The sequence below is a fragment of the Mobula birostris genome, chromosome 14 (genome assembly GCF_030028105.1).
Source record: "Mobula birostris isolate sMobBir1 chromosome 14, sMobBir1.hap1, whole genome shotgun sequence".
NCBI lineage: Eukaryota > Metazoa > Chordata > Chondrichthyes > Myliobatiformes > Myliobatidae > Mobula > Mobula birostris.
In genome coordinates this window covers 18,941,054-18,955,497 of record NC_092383.1, presented here as the reverse complement: position 1 = coordinate 18,955,497, position 14,444 = coordinate 18,941,054, and the positions used below count along the sequence as shown (strand labels likewise).

The window sequence follows — 14,444 nt, the reverse complement described above, 5'->3', positions numbered from 1 at the left end:
CTGGTCTCATCAATCACCTTCCAGCTCATACTCTTTCCTCGCCACTTTGTTCTAGCCTTTGCCTCCCTCCTTCCAGTCCTCATGAAGGGTCTTGGCACAAAATGTCAACTCTTTACTACCTTCCATAGATGTTGCCTGGCTTGATGAGTTCCTCCAGTCTTTTGTGTATACTATTTAAATTGACTTGTTTACAAGAATATTAGAATTGACAAAAAGGTCAGCATTTCTTGGGATAAAATACCATCTGAGCAATATTATGTAAGTAATGCAAAGATTTAAACATTAGAGAAACAAGTAAGATGTTATTACATATTACACAAGATTTCCTTCATGCCAGCATTCAAATCATCCCAGTTATAAATTGTTTTCCTGTTTGTTCTTAGATGATCCACATTTCACATTCTTCTGGAAAAAAAAGGTTGGATTGCCCCCTCATTTGCAAAGCTGACACTTGTGCCCTTGTTGAATCATTTCTTTAGATTGTTAAAAGGCTTGCATGAAAACAAATATTGTTTAAAAAAATTATCCAATTATTGTATATGCACTTCATTGTGGCATCTGTTAGTCTCGCGAGACCATGGATCTCGCCTAGAAAGTCTTGCTTCAATCTGTGTTGGTAGAGCAGCATCTGGTGTGGCTGTAGAGGCCCACACAGGAGTGAGTTATAAATGTAATACATCTTGTAGATTACAATTTATTTTACAATTGAACAACCAAAGCTTGATGTAAATATACATTTTATTACAGGGCTAAACTATTAAATACATTAATTTCTCATCCAGGCTTTGCTAACTTTATTGGTTCCAGCTGGGGTGAATAAACAGGGCAAAGTAAGGCTAGGAATTCCTCCACTCTTAGTTTGTTCATTTCTTGAATAGCAAAGGCATTCAGAGGACTTAAAAGATTGTATACACTGCAAGGAATTGATGTTTAGCATGGTGGCAATTGAGGAGTTCCTTCTGAGATCTGAATTGGTGTGAAGCATTTTGAGTATGGCCTGAGATTGCCAAAGACTATTATATAAATTGTCAAGATTATTTTATTTTGAGATAGTGCAAAACAGGACCACCTGGCCCAACGAGCCGTACTTCCCAGCAACTCACCTATTTAACTTTAGCCAAATCTCAGGACAACTTACAATGACCAATTAATCTACTAACAGGCATGCCTTTGGAATGTGGGAAGAAACTGGAATACCTGAAGGAAACCCACCCATTCCCATCGGAATTGAACTTTAAACTGCGCTCCAGGCAGTTATAGTGTCACACCAACTGCTACCCTATCATAGCGCCCTGCTGTTGTAACTAGAACTTCTCCAAATCTTTAGAGATTCAGATTCAAGACTGTTTAATGTCATTTCCAGAATACAAGTGTAAAGGAGAACAAAATAATTGTTACTCCAGATCCTATGCAGCACAAAAATGCCAATAAGATAAAGAACAATAAAAAAATAAATATAAGTACATCAGATGGCTTACATACATTGATCTTATGTCCATAAAGTGACACTAGGCACTGGGTTGTTTGTACATAAGGTAATTCTGACAGGAAATGATAAAGTTGCAGTGCTGGGGGTTGTAGAGGGGTGGATTATTGGGTGGAGGTGTTTATCAGCCTTACTGCTCTGATGGTCCTAGAATGTATACTATGAAGCCTGCTCCCTGTTGGAAATGGGGCAAATAGTACTTCATTGTAAAACTTGACACTGTTGTGCAATTTAACAAAATATTTTATAAGTGGCTTTAACTCTGACAATCTAACATTGTTCAAACAATTAATTCAGGAGAAACTCTGGGCATTCCTGAAACAGTGATGGGTCTAACACTGCTGGCAGCAGGCACCAGTATTCCAGACACTGTGGCTAGTGTTCTTGTTACCAGAGAAGGTATGAATCAATTTTAAATATAAAACTGCATTTAGTATTTTAATGTACTAACTTCATACACTCACTGATAGCCTTGTTCTTGCACTCTTTAAACTTGCTGTTTATGGAAATGTGGAATCATTTTTTTAAAAAAAAGTGAGAAGTGTATAATAAGATCCAATAGTCTGGAAAATCTAGCATCAAAGTTATACCCTTTAGTGAGGCAAATGTGTTGTTCTGAATCCATGTTATGTGACTTCAGCCCCAGGGCTATGCAGCTGATTTTTTTCACTGACCTCTAATTGCATCCCCCCCCCCCAAAAAAAAGCCATCAACTTTACAGTCTATGAATAAGTACACTTTGCCAGTTAATTCAGATTCTCATGAATGAATAAAGAATGGTTGCCAGATTTTTGATGGAGTGTTGCTCTTCAACGAGTGCTTTCTGTATTATTTAATGGCCCTGTATTGTTCAACTACATCAGCTATTTTTGACTGTTTTCAGTTATCCACAATCCTCGCTGTAGACAACATGCTTAAAGATGGGATAATTGTAGTTATTCTCATGCCTTACACGCTGTTATCTACAGAGATCAAAGCCAAAACATTAAAACTGAACTGTGTGTGTATAAATGTATATTATATACAAAAGCTTCTTGGGGGCAAAGGTGCAATTTTATTTAATGGTTTAAGTTATTTAAGTAAATAATGTACTTGAGCAAGCTTATTTCTCTCCAATTAAAAGTTTGTTGAATAGCAACACATGTACATACAAAATGAACTCATTCACTCACACACGGGGGGGGGGGGGGAAGGGGGAGGTTCCCTAATAAACTACCAACAAAAAAAAAACAAATAAATACCAACATAGTTTTCCTAAAATGAAACCTTTGTTTTTCGTCTTGACTGTTACTGTTGAAAGGCTAATTATTTCATTTAAAACTTTTTTTTTTTGTGTGTGACATGTTTGCAGCACAAAGGCTGAAGAAACCTTGAAGAAAAATAAAAACATTAATCATAAATTCACTTTTCATCTTTGAAGGTTTCCTTATGACCTAGTACCAAAAGACTACATGGATTATTTTTGTTAACCGGACATAGGAATAATAGATCAATGTATTTACTAACTGTTCTGCTGGAAATACAAAGTTTCAGCAAAGCTCTGCCTAATGCAACTACATAGGTTCTAGAATATTAAATGTAAAGTGCTTCATACTCGTACTTCTGCACCTAAGATACAGAACTCCCTCACTGACTCTATGTCATTCACTTCCAATTTAAGCCACACCATAATTACTTGGATAGCTTTTAAATTCTTATCTGAATTATTATGAATTACTCCCATTTTCTTGGTATTTGAACTTTAAAAAAAAAACCAGATGTGTCACTTTTCAGTCTGGCAATCATTAGCAAGTTCTACACTATGATACAAGTGGTACACAAATCCTTTCAACGCAGCTATATTCATGTCATAGAACTAATCTAGCCCCATCTGGTTCAATGTTATGAAAACAGGTCAAGAAACTTTATTGATTTTTAAACTTGAGAAAACTATAGTTAATATCCAGACTTCTGCAATTTCATTTTTCTTAAATAGGTTTTAATATATTCAGTAATTACAGTATGAAATTCACAATCAGTATACTGAAAGACAGCGTGGCAGCTGTTATCACCTTTTCCACCGAGCAGCCAGCTATTGTTTGCTACCTTGTTCCATATCCAATCCGACCAAGTCAAGAATCCAAGCCGTATCTGCTCCATAACTACCAACTTGACCCCCTGCTCAGTTACTGTTATTCTACTTGTCCATCCTTTTCAAATTATCTTCTACAGAATCATAAGTTTATTAAAAAGCTTCTTCATTTTAGCAATTTATCTGATTACACTAAGATTTTTGAAATTACATGTGCTGCACATAAGAAAATTTTAAATCTTATTGCATTCACTATAATGAATAAAGTTTTCTCCTCCTTACCCCCAGGTAAAGGAGATATGGCTATGTCGAACATTGTGGGCTCCAATGTATTTGATCTTCTCTGTTTAGGTGTACCTTGGTTTGTTAAAACTGTATTTGTTGATTTATCGCCTGTAGAAGTCAATAGCAGTGGCATGATCTACACAACAGCTTCTCTTCTCCTCTCTATCATGTTCATATTTGCAGCAACTCATATTAATGGATGGAAACTGGATAAGAAACTTGGAGCAAGCTGTCTTTTTGCTTATTTCATTTTTCTCATTATCTCAGTTCTAAATGGGCTAGGAATACTAGGCAATGTTCTTGCCAGGACATGCAATTAATTGAGCTACAATCAAGGTACAATTGACATTACATGCTTTCTATCAAAAACTTCCCACCACCAAAACTTCACCCCACACATTTGGACCTTTTAATTGGGTATCGATTTCCAGAGTCCAAAACTGCTGCAATAGCATGGTGTAGCAGGAAAGTACCAGCTTCAAGAATTATTTTCCATGCCATGTTTATTGCAAGTATGAACAAAAATGGCACTTAATCACCAGGAAAGAGGACCAAAGTCTTTGGTTAAAGGGAGGCTTTAGAAGTAAGTGTTTAGAGGTGGAGAATGCCTTCTTAGAGTTACGGACACTCTTGCCAATGCTGAGGTGAATTTAAAATGGAGAATTAGTTAATTTCAATATTCTTTCAAATATGCACTTATTCCATTGAACTCAACTGCAATGTCTTTGAACTACCACCCCTATCTTCCACTAACCATTCTTCCAAATCCCAGTCCTAAAATACTTCTCAAACGTTTGCATCCAATTATGACTCTAAAGTTATAACTTCTAACCACAGTGTACCATTGCTCATCTATTTTCTTCTGTTGAAGTTGCATCCTTGCTAAACCAGACCTCCCACCTCGTTTGTCCAGCTCAATTGCATCTGCTTTCACTTTGATATAGTCTTACTCTTCCAGATAATATTGTAATCACTTCTTCCACCCATTTTTGCTACATGCTACCCTTATTCTCAAACATCAATTCTCAATGCCAAAACAGCATTGATTTCGCTCACTATTGCTCTTGCCTTGGATGAGCTAAATCTACCACCAGGGGACTCTGAAAAGTTGGTTACTATTACTGCTACAAACGAATTTCAACCCTCTGGCTTGCTACTTAGCCTGAGCTGCACGTTTGTAATATTGAGCTTCAAACTGCACTGGACCCCACCATAAATTTTTATTCCAATGTGTAATACTGCGGATCTAAACTCGTGCCTCACCCAACTGACCTCTCCAATAGTCCTGCCATCCCCCTACATTCCATAAACAACCTTTTATTCTAACACTGACAGGCACTGTGTAATAATCTATAATGCCTCTTTGCTGACAAACTCATTTAATCCTCATTCTCCTAAATCATTCTCACACCTAAAATAATCTGTTCCTCCTTCCAATTTCTTGAGCAATCTTCCTTTACCAGAAACCGGCACAATGCCAAATTTCTGGATTTCTTTTGCAGCATCTCCAATGGCAATCCGACATTGTTCGTGTAACTGTGGGTCAGTTTGTTTCATGTCATTTCTGTGAAGGACCTGAGAAAAGTTTTAGAAGTTAAATGAAAGTTGTTTAAACCTTGCACAGGCTGGCTCTAGCCCAAATGGATGTACTGTAAATTAAATAAATTTGAGGTACACTAGGAATTTTCAGATATGGTGCATAACTTTTAGAAAACTGCCCAACCATGTGCAATTTTAAAATCACTGTCAGTGATGGTAGTAGTTTCTATTATGTATTATGTGTCAACCAATTTCACTGTTAAATGTTTTTAAGTCTTTTAAAGATTTTAACATTCCCAACAAAGTAAAAGCCAATTATATACAAGGAGATGATCAGGTTATTTATTTCATATTTGTTATTTTACAGCCTAAATAACTTGGGTTACATAACACACTTGAAACTTTTTTAAAAAAAATTAAAGAACTTACCCAACTTTATGATTTGCACTCTCCAGATTTAAGCACCATTCATGGCATCAGCAGAATATTGTTCCTTAAATTTTATTATTGGGACAATTGGTTTAATATACTTGGCACAAGAGATTAGAAGACAGCCTACAACAAAATCACATCAGGTGCTGAGCGCTAGAAGTTAACCTGAATTTGAAAGGCTAATTCGTCAAATAGGCAAGTTCGTCAAAGTAGGATAACAAAAATACAAGATCTTTAATTATGGGAACCGTTCCATTGGTTCCATTTTCCATGAAACGATAAACTCAGTACTGTACTCTAGAGATAAGCTGATAAAGTTCAAAGTGAGCAGTCTTTCCTAGAAGCAAACAAGCAATAGAGCAAAAATACTTTAAGTACCTATATTAACTCCCAAGTACCCACTGAAAGTTTCCAAGTATTTTTAGGCATACTTAAGCTCTAAACTCTTATACTGTACTTACCATTGACATATACAAGCTATTATTAAAAATGTGTTACTCCCCTCAAATTCGATCAGATGCTGTGTTACAAGATCCCTTTGTTCATCCAGCACAGGTTACAGTCAAATATGCATTTCAAGTTTGTGAGATTGAATAGGAAAAGATCTTTTTGAATTAAAATATTCTTAGTGGACTTAAGTAAAAAGAAAACTATATTCCTACTAAATAATACTTCAAAGACATTGCAAGGTTTTCACTAAATTACAGCAATGTTGTTACAATAACAAAAAATTTGATGCTGCAATGAAATACACAGTATTCAGTTTGTAGAGCACCAAACTGTAATTTCATGGTTTTACGGGAATAAAGGTAATAAATGTGGTGTACAGACCAGACCAACAGCACAAAATTAGTTACATTATTGAAGATTAAGAAATGGTGCTTCAACAAAAATAGAAGGAATTGTACAGATCTGTGCAAAGGTTTTATGCACATATATGTAACGAGGATGCCTAAGAAATTGCACAGTACTGTGGTAATTTTATGTATTGCACTGTACTGCTGCCGCCAAAAAAAACAACAAATTTCATGACCTATGTGAGTGACCTACCTGATTTTACTATGGGTCTCAATTGTGGACTGAGAGTGGGAAAGGGGCAGGGAGAGAGGATGCACCAGAGAGACATTCTGTAATGATCAATAAACCAAATGTTGGAATTATATAACCTTGCTTGGTGTCACCCGTGCCACCCCCATTTCTGACCCAGCACTCCTTCTCTGCTACCTGTCTCACCCCTCCTGCAGTGATCCGCCCTTGCCATTCCCAGATTTACAAATTTGCTCATGCCCTATGTTGACAAATATGGCACTGTGGAAAAGTCTTAGCCACACTAGCTACACATATGTGGCTAAGAATTTTGCACAGGATAGTATAAAGGCTTTCACTCCGTTTTTCAAGTGGTGGTTTTACAAAAGCTCACTTCTTTTCATGACATTGTAAACAAAATCCATTGGACAACATTTTATTAAAAAGTTTATCCATTCAAACAGAAGTGAACAATATGTTACCTAAATTACTATATACATAAAAAACTCAGTCTGATAACAAAAATTACATAAACGTACAAGTCGATATCCAGTTTAAGTTGGCAATCTTTCAATATTGCATGATAACTCACATAACATGTAAGCTTCCACTAAAGCTGTTGGAAATCACTTCAGTACAAAACGCAGCAAAACAATAAGGCTAATCAAACATGCTGTATCTTTCTGTACACATCAGTCTTCATTCACGCATTACGATCCATGCGCACATCTATCTCTCTCCCATTAATTTTTGTGCCGTTCATCATTCTGCACGCTTTCTCTGCCACTTCTGGAGAATCAAAGCGTACAATCCCACAACCCTTGGACTTGCCATTTTCCATTTTTATTTCAGCAAACATTACGTGACCTAAAAGGCAATACATGAAGAAAAATTACTTTTCCATGCTGCCAGCTGCAACATTAGGTCAGAATAACAAGACTTGTGTTTAAACACTCACCACATTGACTAAACTTCTCCTTTAGCTTCTGCCATGTCAGGTCATATGGAAGCTGAAAAATAACAAGTTTTTTTTTAATGATTATTATTTGTGGACCATTTTCAAGATGCAAAAGTTTTAATGAAAGAAAAAAAGCAACTTACATTTCTTGCAAAAATCTGACAGCCTCGAAAACTACTTCCACCGTCTCTTAAACCGCTTCCTGCTGTTCCAGTATTCATACTTCCAAATCCACGATCATTATCCATGCTCCTGTCGATCCCACCTACCATTCCTGTTCCCATTCGATCGAGACTGGAACCCATACGATCCATAGCCATTGCCATGCCTCCAGCCATGCTATTCATAGCAGCCATGCCAGCACCTATGATATTCAGATTAAGAAGAAAATGCTAATCAGTAGCAGGTTTTACAATTTCAAATACAAGATATCAAGTTCCTACTTTCAGTTGTAGGACAGAGATAAAATTAGAACATGGAATGGTAGAGCAAAAGAGCAGACCTTTTGGTACACAATGTCTATGTTGACCATGGTACCAAATAGAACGAATCCCATTTGACTGCACAGGATCCATTTCCCTCTATTTTCATTTAAAGATCAATATTATGTCTGTCTCTACCATCATCTCTGGCATCACATTCCAGGCACATACCACTGTGTAAAGCCCTGGACATCATCCTTAAAGGGTGGGGGCTCTAGTATTTGACGTTTTTACTCAATGAAAGAGACTCTGACCATCCACCCACCCTTCCATTTCCCCTCATGAATTTATAGACTATAAACTTCTATCAGGTCTAAAATGTGTGCTTCTGAGTGAGAAGCCCAAGGGTTTGGCCCTCACTTCTAACTTAAACATACACCTTCATTGCAGTACAATCAGGAGCAGGGATTTGTTGTGAGTGCCAATTTTCAGAAAATAAAGTTAAACTTATCTCCTGTCTGCCATTCCCTTGGGGGGGGGGGGGGGGATAGACTAATAAACCTGAAATACTGAAAAGAGTTCAACTATGCCTTTAAAAAACACCTTCCTGCTGACTGAGTGGGGTTTATCCTAAAGAAAGAACTAGTTTTTTAAAAAAATCTATAAATACTTTGGGATACAACAGCAACAAGAGAGTTTCATTTTCTCCAACAGGCTCCAGCATTTCCAATGTGACAATATCAGTCACTTTTGTTGCCCAGCACTGAAGTCCATTATGGCCCACATCTAGATTAATTCACAAAAGCAAGATTACTATGCAGGATATTCTGAACAGTGAAAACAAAGGCTTTATAAAAAATTGCCACTGTGCAATGAATTCTCGGAACTGTCCCCAACGTTTTTGTCTCCATTCGCATGAAAGCGCACCTCTGCACCTCTTACCAACAGATTCTAAATTGCAACCTTCAGTATCATGTGTTCAGCAATACACTGACATGACTGACATCAAAACAGGCAAGTTCTCATAAGAAATAAAGCGAAAAATTTCTTGATTATCCATCTTTGAATTTCAGGTTTGAAGGATTAAGGCTTAAGCATTTGAACCAATACATTAACCTACCTAATGCAGAAGCAATTACGCCCATACCAGTGGCCCCCATTCCACCTCCCATGCTTCCTCCGATACCTCCACCTATTCCACCTCCTAAACAAAAAGGGAATGAAAAGAAATGTTTGCCAATTATGAACAACACATTCAAACAGCAAAATTTTCCAATTTAATTCTGAACAATGAACAGATTTATCATCAGGCCAACCAATTAGGCAAATATTCACAATTATCTCCACTCAAAAAAATTAAAGTGATAAGTGTTATTACAATTAAATCAGAAAAGCAAGGATGATTGCTTTACATGAGGTACTTCAGTTATAAGCCTTTGAGCAAAAGCAAACCTCTCTAAATATGCTACAGATGAATTCTACCAAATTGTGCAGAGTATCTCCCCCATGGGACACTTGCTTGAAACCTTTCATCGGCATAAGCAAACAACAGGAATTCTGCAGATGCTGGAAATTCAAGCAACACACATCGAAGTTGCTGGTGAACGCAGCAGGCCAGGCAGCATCTCTAGGAAGAGGTGCAGTCGACGTTTCAGGCCGAGACCCTTCGTCAGAACTAACTGAAGGAAGAGTGAGTAAGGGATTTGAAAGTTGGAGGGGGAGGGGGAGATCCAAAATGATAGGAGAAGACAGGAGGGGAAGGGATGGAGCCAAGAGCTGGACAGGTGATTGGCAAAAGGGGATACGAGAGGATCATGGGACAGGAGGTCACTATCAACTCTGCTCTTAAACGCATCTCCCCCATTTCACGTACATCTGCTCTCACTCCATCCTCCCGCCACCCCACGAGGAATAGGGTTCCCCTGGTCCTCACCTACCACCCCACCAGCCTCCGGGTCCAACATATTATTCTCCATAACTTCCGCCACCTCCAACGGGATCCCACCACTAAGCACATCTTTCCCTCCCCCGCTCTCTCTGCATTCTGCAGGGATCGCTCCCTACACAACTCCCTTGTCCATTCATCCCCCCCATCCCTCCCCACTGATCTCCCTCCTGGCACTTATCCGTGTAAGCGGAACAAGTGCTACACATGCCCTTACACTTCCTCCCTTACCACCATTCAGGGCCCCAAACAGTCCTTCCAGGTGAGGCAACACTTCACCTGTGAGTCGACTGGGGTGATATACTGCGTCCGGTGCTCCCGATGTGGCCTTTTATATATTGGCGAGACCCGACGCAGACTGGGAGACCGCTTTGCTGAACATCTATGCTCTGTCCGCCAGAGAAAGCAGGATCTCCCAGTGGCCACACATTTTAATTCCACATCCCATTCCCATTCTGACATGTCTATCCACGGCCTCCTCTACTGTAAAGATGAAGCCACACTCAGGTTGGAGGAACAACACCTTATATCCCGTCCGGGTAGCCTCCAACCTGATGGCATGAACATCGACTTCTCTAACTTCCGCTAGGTCCCATCTCCCCCTCGTACCCCATCTGTTACTTATTTTTATGCACACATTCTTTCTCTCACTCTCCTTTTTCTCCCTCTGTCCCTCTGAATATACCTCTTGCCCATCCTCTGGGTTCCCCCCGCCCCCTTGTCTTTCTTCCCGGACCTCCTGTCCCATGATCCTCTCGTATCCCCTTTTGCCAATCACCTGTCCAGCTCTTGGCTCCATCCCTCCCCCTCCTGTCTTCTCCTATCATTTTGGATCTCCCCCTCCCCCTTTCAAATTCCTTACTCACTCTTCCTTCAGTTAGTCCTGACGAAGGGTCTCGGCCTGAAACGTCGACTGCACCTCTTCCTAGAGATGCTGCCTGGCCTGCTGCGTTCACCAGCAACTTTGATGTGTGTTGCATCGGCATAAGCAGATGGCATGGGTGAAAAAAAAATCCACTCCAAAGGTGATTAGCAGAATGAGGGAAGTATACAGCTTCACCAATTAGTGCACCAAGAGGAGGAAAGCAGGGAGAATTGAATATATAAACAAAATTTTTAGTTTTATTTTTACAGGGTTTTGCAATTAAATGCATTTTAACCTATCAGTGATAGTCATTTTTATTCTAAAGACTGATGAATTCAGCAACATGAGTATTGTTAATACTAGGACGCAGAACACACCACACTGGTTATTCATAATACAAGAGATTCTGCAGATGTTGTAAATCTTCAGCAACACACACACAAAATGCTGGAGGAACTCAAAGTCAGGCAGCATCTACGGCGGGCAAAAAAAAAAGTCGGTTTCAAGTCGAGACCCCTCATCAGGATCCATGAATGAAGTCATGAATGTCACAAATTTGAAGAAGGGTCTTGGCCCAAAACATCAACTGTTTATTCCCCTCCAGAGGTGCTGTCTGTCTTGCTGAGTTGCTCATCTTTCAAGATCCACATCATGTATCAAGTTGTTTTTTCCTTTCTTACCCATTCCACTAAATGAATCGCCAAAACCACGTTTCATAGGCATTTCACTTCTTCCAAATTCTTGATCAAAACTACCTCCCATACCAGAAGATGCCATTCCTGCGCGATACACATCTGCAACAAAAATAAAACCACATCCGTTGTCGGCCCCCAACCAACACATATTCCACTCTCCCCTCCTACCCATCCTCATAGTCCCCCACCCTGCTCTCATTCTATACCCCTTCCCCACACGAAACCACCATGGTGGGTTTCACAGCTGAACAGGTGAGAAGACAGCTGAAACGTCTCAACCCAAGCAAGGCTGCAGGTCCGGATGGTGTCAGTACCAGAGTGCTCAAAGCCCGTGCCCCTCAGCTATGTGGAGTACTTCGCCATGTCTTCAACCTGAGCCTGAGGCTCTGGAGGGTTCCTGTGCTGTGGAAGACGTCCTGCCTCGTCCCTGTGCCGGAGACGCCGCGCCCCAGCGGCCTCAATGACTACAGACTGGTGGCATTGACCTCCCACATCATGAAGACCCTGGAGAGACTTGTTCTGGAACTGCTCCGGCCTATGGTCAGGCCACACTTAGATCCCCTCCAGTTCGCCTACCAGCCCCGACTAGGAGTTGAGGATGCCATCGTCTACCTGCTGAACCGTGTCTACGCCCACCTGGACAAGCCAGCGAGCACTGTGAGGGTCATGTTTTTTGACTTCTCCAGTGTGTTCAACACCATCCACCCTGCTCTGCTGGGGGAGAAGCTGACAGCGATGCAGGTGGATGCTTTCCTGGTGTCATGGATTCTTGATTACCTGACTGGCAGACCACAGTACGTGTGCTTGCAACACTGCGTGTCCGACAGAGTGATCAGCAGCACTGGGGCTCCACAGGGGACTGTCTTGTCTCCTTTTCTTTTCACCATTTACACCTTGGACTTCAACTACTGCACAGAGTCTTGTCATCTTCAGAAGTTTTCTGATGACTCTGCCATAGTTGGATGCATCAGCAAGGGAGATGAGGCTGAGTACAGGGCCACGGTAGGAAACTTTGTCACATGGTGTGAGCAGAATTATCTGCAGCTTAATGTGAAAAAGACTAAGGAGCTGGTGGTAGACATGAGGAGAACTAAGGTACTGGTGACCCGTTTCCATCCGGGGGTCAGCGTGGACACGGTGGAGGATTACAAATACCTGGGGATATGAATTGACAATAAACTGGACTGGTCAAAGAACACTGAGGCTGTCTACAAGAAGGGTCAGGGCCATCTCTATTTCCTGAGGAGACTGAGGTCCTTTAACATCTGCTGGACGATGCTGAGGATGTTCTACGAGTCTGTGGTGGCCAATGCTATCATGTTTGCTGTTCTGTGCTGGGGCAGCAGGCTGAGGGTAGCAGACACCAACAGGATCAACAAACTCATCCATAAGGCCAGTGATGTTGTGGGGATGGAACTGGACTCTCTGATGGTGGTGTCTGAAAAGAGGATGCTGTCCAAGTTGCATGCCATCTTGGACAATGTCTCCCATCCACTACATAATGTACTGGTTGGGCACAGGAGCACATTCAGCAACAGACTCATTCCACAGAGATGCAACACAGAGCGTCATTGGAAGTCATTCCTGCCTGTGGCCACTCCTCCCTTGGAGGGTCAGACACCCTGAGCCAATAGGCTGGTCCTGGACTTATTTCCTGGCATAATTTATATATTACTATTTAACTATTTTATGGTTCTATTAATATTTAATTATTTATGGTGCAACTGTAAGGAAAACCAATTTCCCCCGGGATCAATAAAGTATGACTACTATGACTATAAAAAGGCAATATTCAAGCTTGGCAAAGCAAAAACCTGATTCAAAATAAATTCTAATGTTTTCAAAGTTATAGATTTGCACGTTTAATTTCTCCATCAAAATTCAATCAATGACACCAAAACCGATCAGTTCACTTCCTTCAGTTAAAGTCACAAAAATAATTTGATGGAATCTGGGAGATCTTTCACATTTCAACCATGAGGAACAACTCGCTAAGGAGATGAATAATCAAGCATCAACATTATTCACCATAAAGGTACATTTACATCTGTTAGGAATATGCTGTGGTGTGTTGGTCAGGGCACGACATGCAACAAAATCAACAATTATAAATAATACAGAATTTTATAAAAAATATAAAAAAGTTAAATTACAGATATGGAAGAAATGTGCATAAAAACAAATACCAGCATGAATTTAAAATATTAACAGTACTATAAAAACTGATTTAAAGTGTTTACAGTGCAGTGATGGGGGTAGTAGATGGGGGGGGGGGGTGAGGGGAGGAGAGGGAGGTCCATTAGAAAAATTGACCAGATTAACTGTTTGGGCAAGGAACATTTAAGATGGCATGAAGTTTTTGTTTTAATAGCCCTACAGCACTTTCCAGAAGGGAGCTTTTGCAAAAGGCAATTTTCAGAGTAGGTAGTGTGATCATATTTGAAATATGTTAAATCCAGAAGATGGACTATAACTACAGCGTTATGGAACGTATTATGACAGAAAGATAAAGCTGTTTACCTCCAATAGTACTTCCCATTGCAGCTACACTGCTGCTTATTCCGCCAATGGCACTCATACCGCCTCCCACTCCTCCCATGTTTCCCAGTCCTGGGGCCAGATTTCCTCTGAAGTCTTCCATTGTGCTCATACCTGCAATATGAATTCAAAGTCACCAAACCAATCACACATGATAAAGCCTCAAAGCAGTAAGTAAAATA

The 14,444-nt window shown here is 40.1% G+C and overlaps 2 protein-coding genes across 2 annotated transcripts in view; one reads left to right on the top strand and one right to left on the bottom strand.

The window, feature by feature from the left end:
* The window catches only part of slc24a5 (solute carrier family 24 member 5), a 54,201-nt gene extending 48,444 nt beyond the window's left edge, over positions 1 to 5,757 (top strand). The window contains exons 9-10 of the mRNA XM_072278172.1: positions 1,784 to 1,885; positions 3,846 to 5,757. Of these exons, the coding sequence (XP_072134273.1) occupies positions 1,784 to 1,885; positions 3,846 to 4,162 (419 nt within the window). The 3' untranslated portion in view covers positions 4,163 to 5,757. The remainder of the gene's footprint in view (positions 1 to 1,783; positions 1,886 to 3,845) is intronic.
* The window catches only part of myef2 (myelin expression factor 2), a 30,335-nt gene continuing 21,625 nt past the window's right edge, over positions 5,735 to 14,444 (bottom strand). Inside the window, exons 13-18 of the mRNA XM_072278173.1 lie at positions 14,245 to 14,376; positions 11,710 to 11,823; positions 9,340 to 9,423; positions 7,941 to 8,161; positions 7,798 to 7,849; positions 5,735 to 7,706 (exon numbers count right to left, since the gene is read on the bottom strand). Coding sequence (XP_072134274.1) covers positions 7,543 to 7,706; positions 7,798 to 7,849; positions 7,941 to 8,161; positions 9,340 to 9,423; positions 11,710 to 11,823; positions 14,245 to 14,376 — 767 coding nt within the window. The 3' untranslated portion in view covers positions 5,735 to 7,542. The remainder of the gene's footprint in view (positions 7,707 to 7,797; positions 7,850 to 7,940; positions 8,162 to 9,339; positions 9,424 to 11,709; positions 11,824 to 14,244; positions 14,377 to 14,444) is intronic.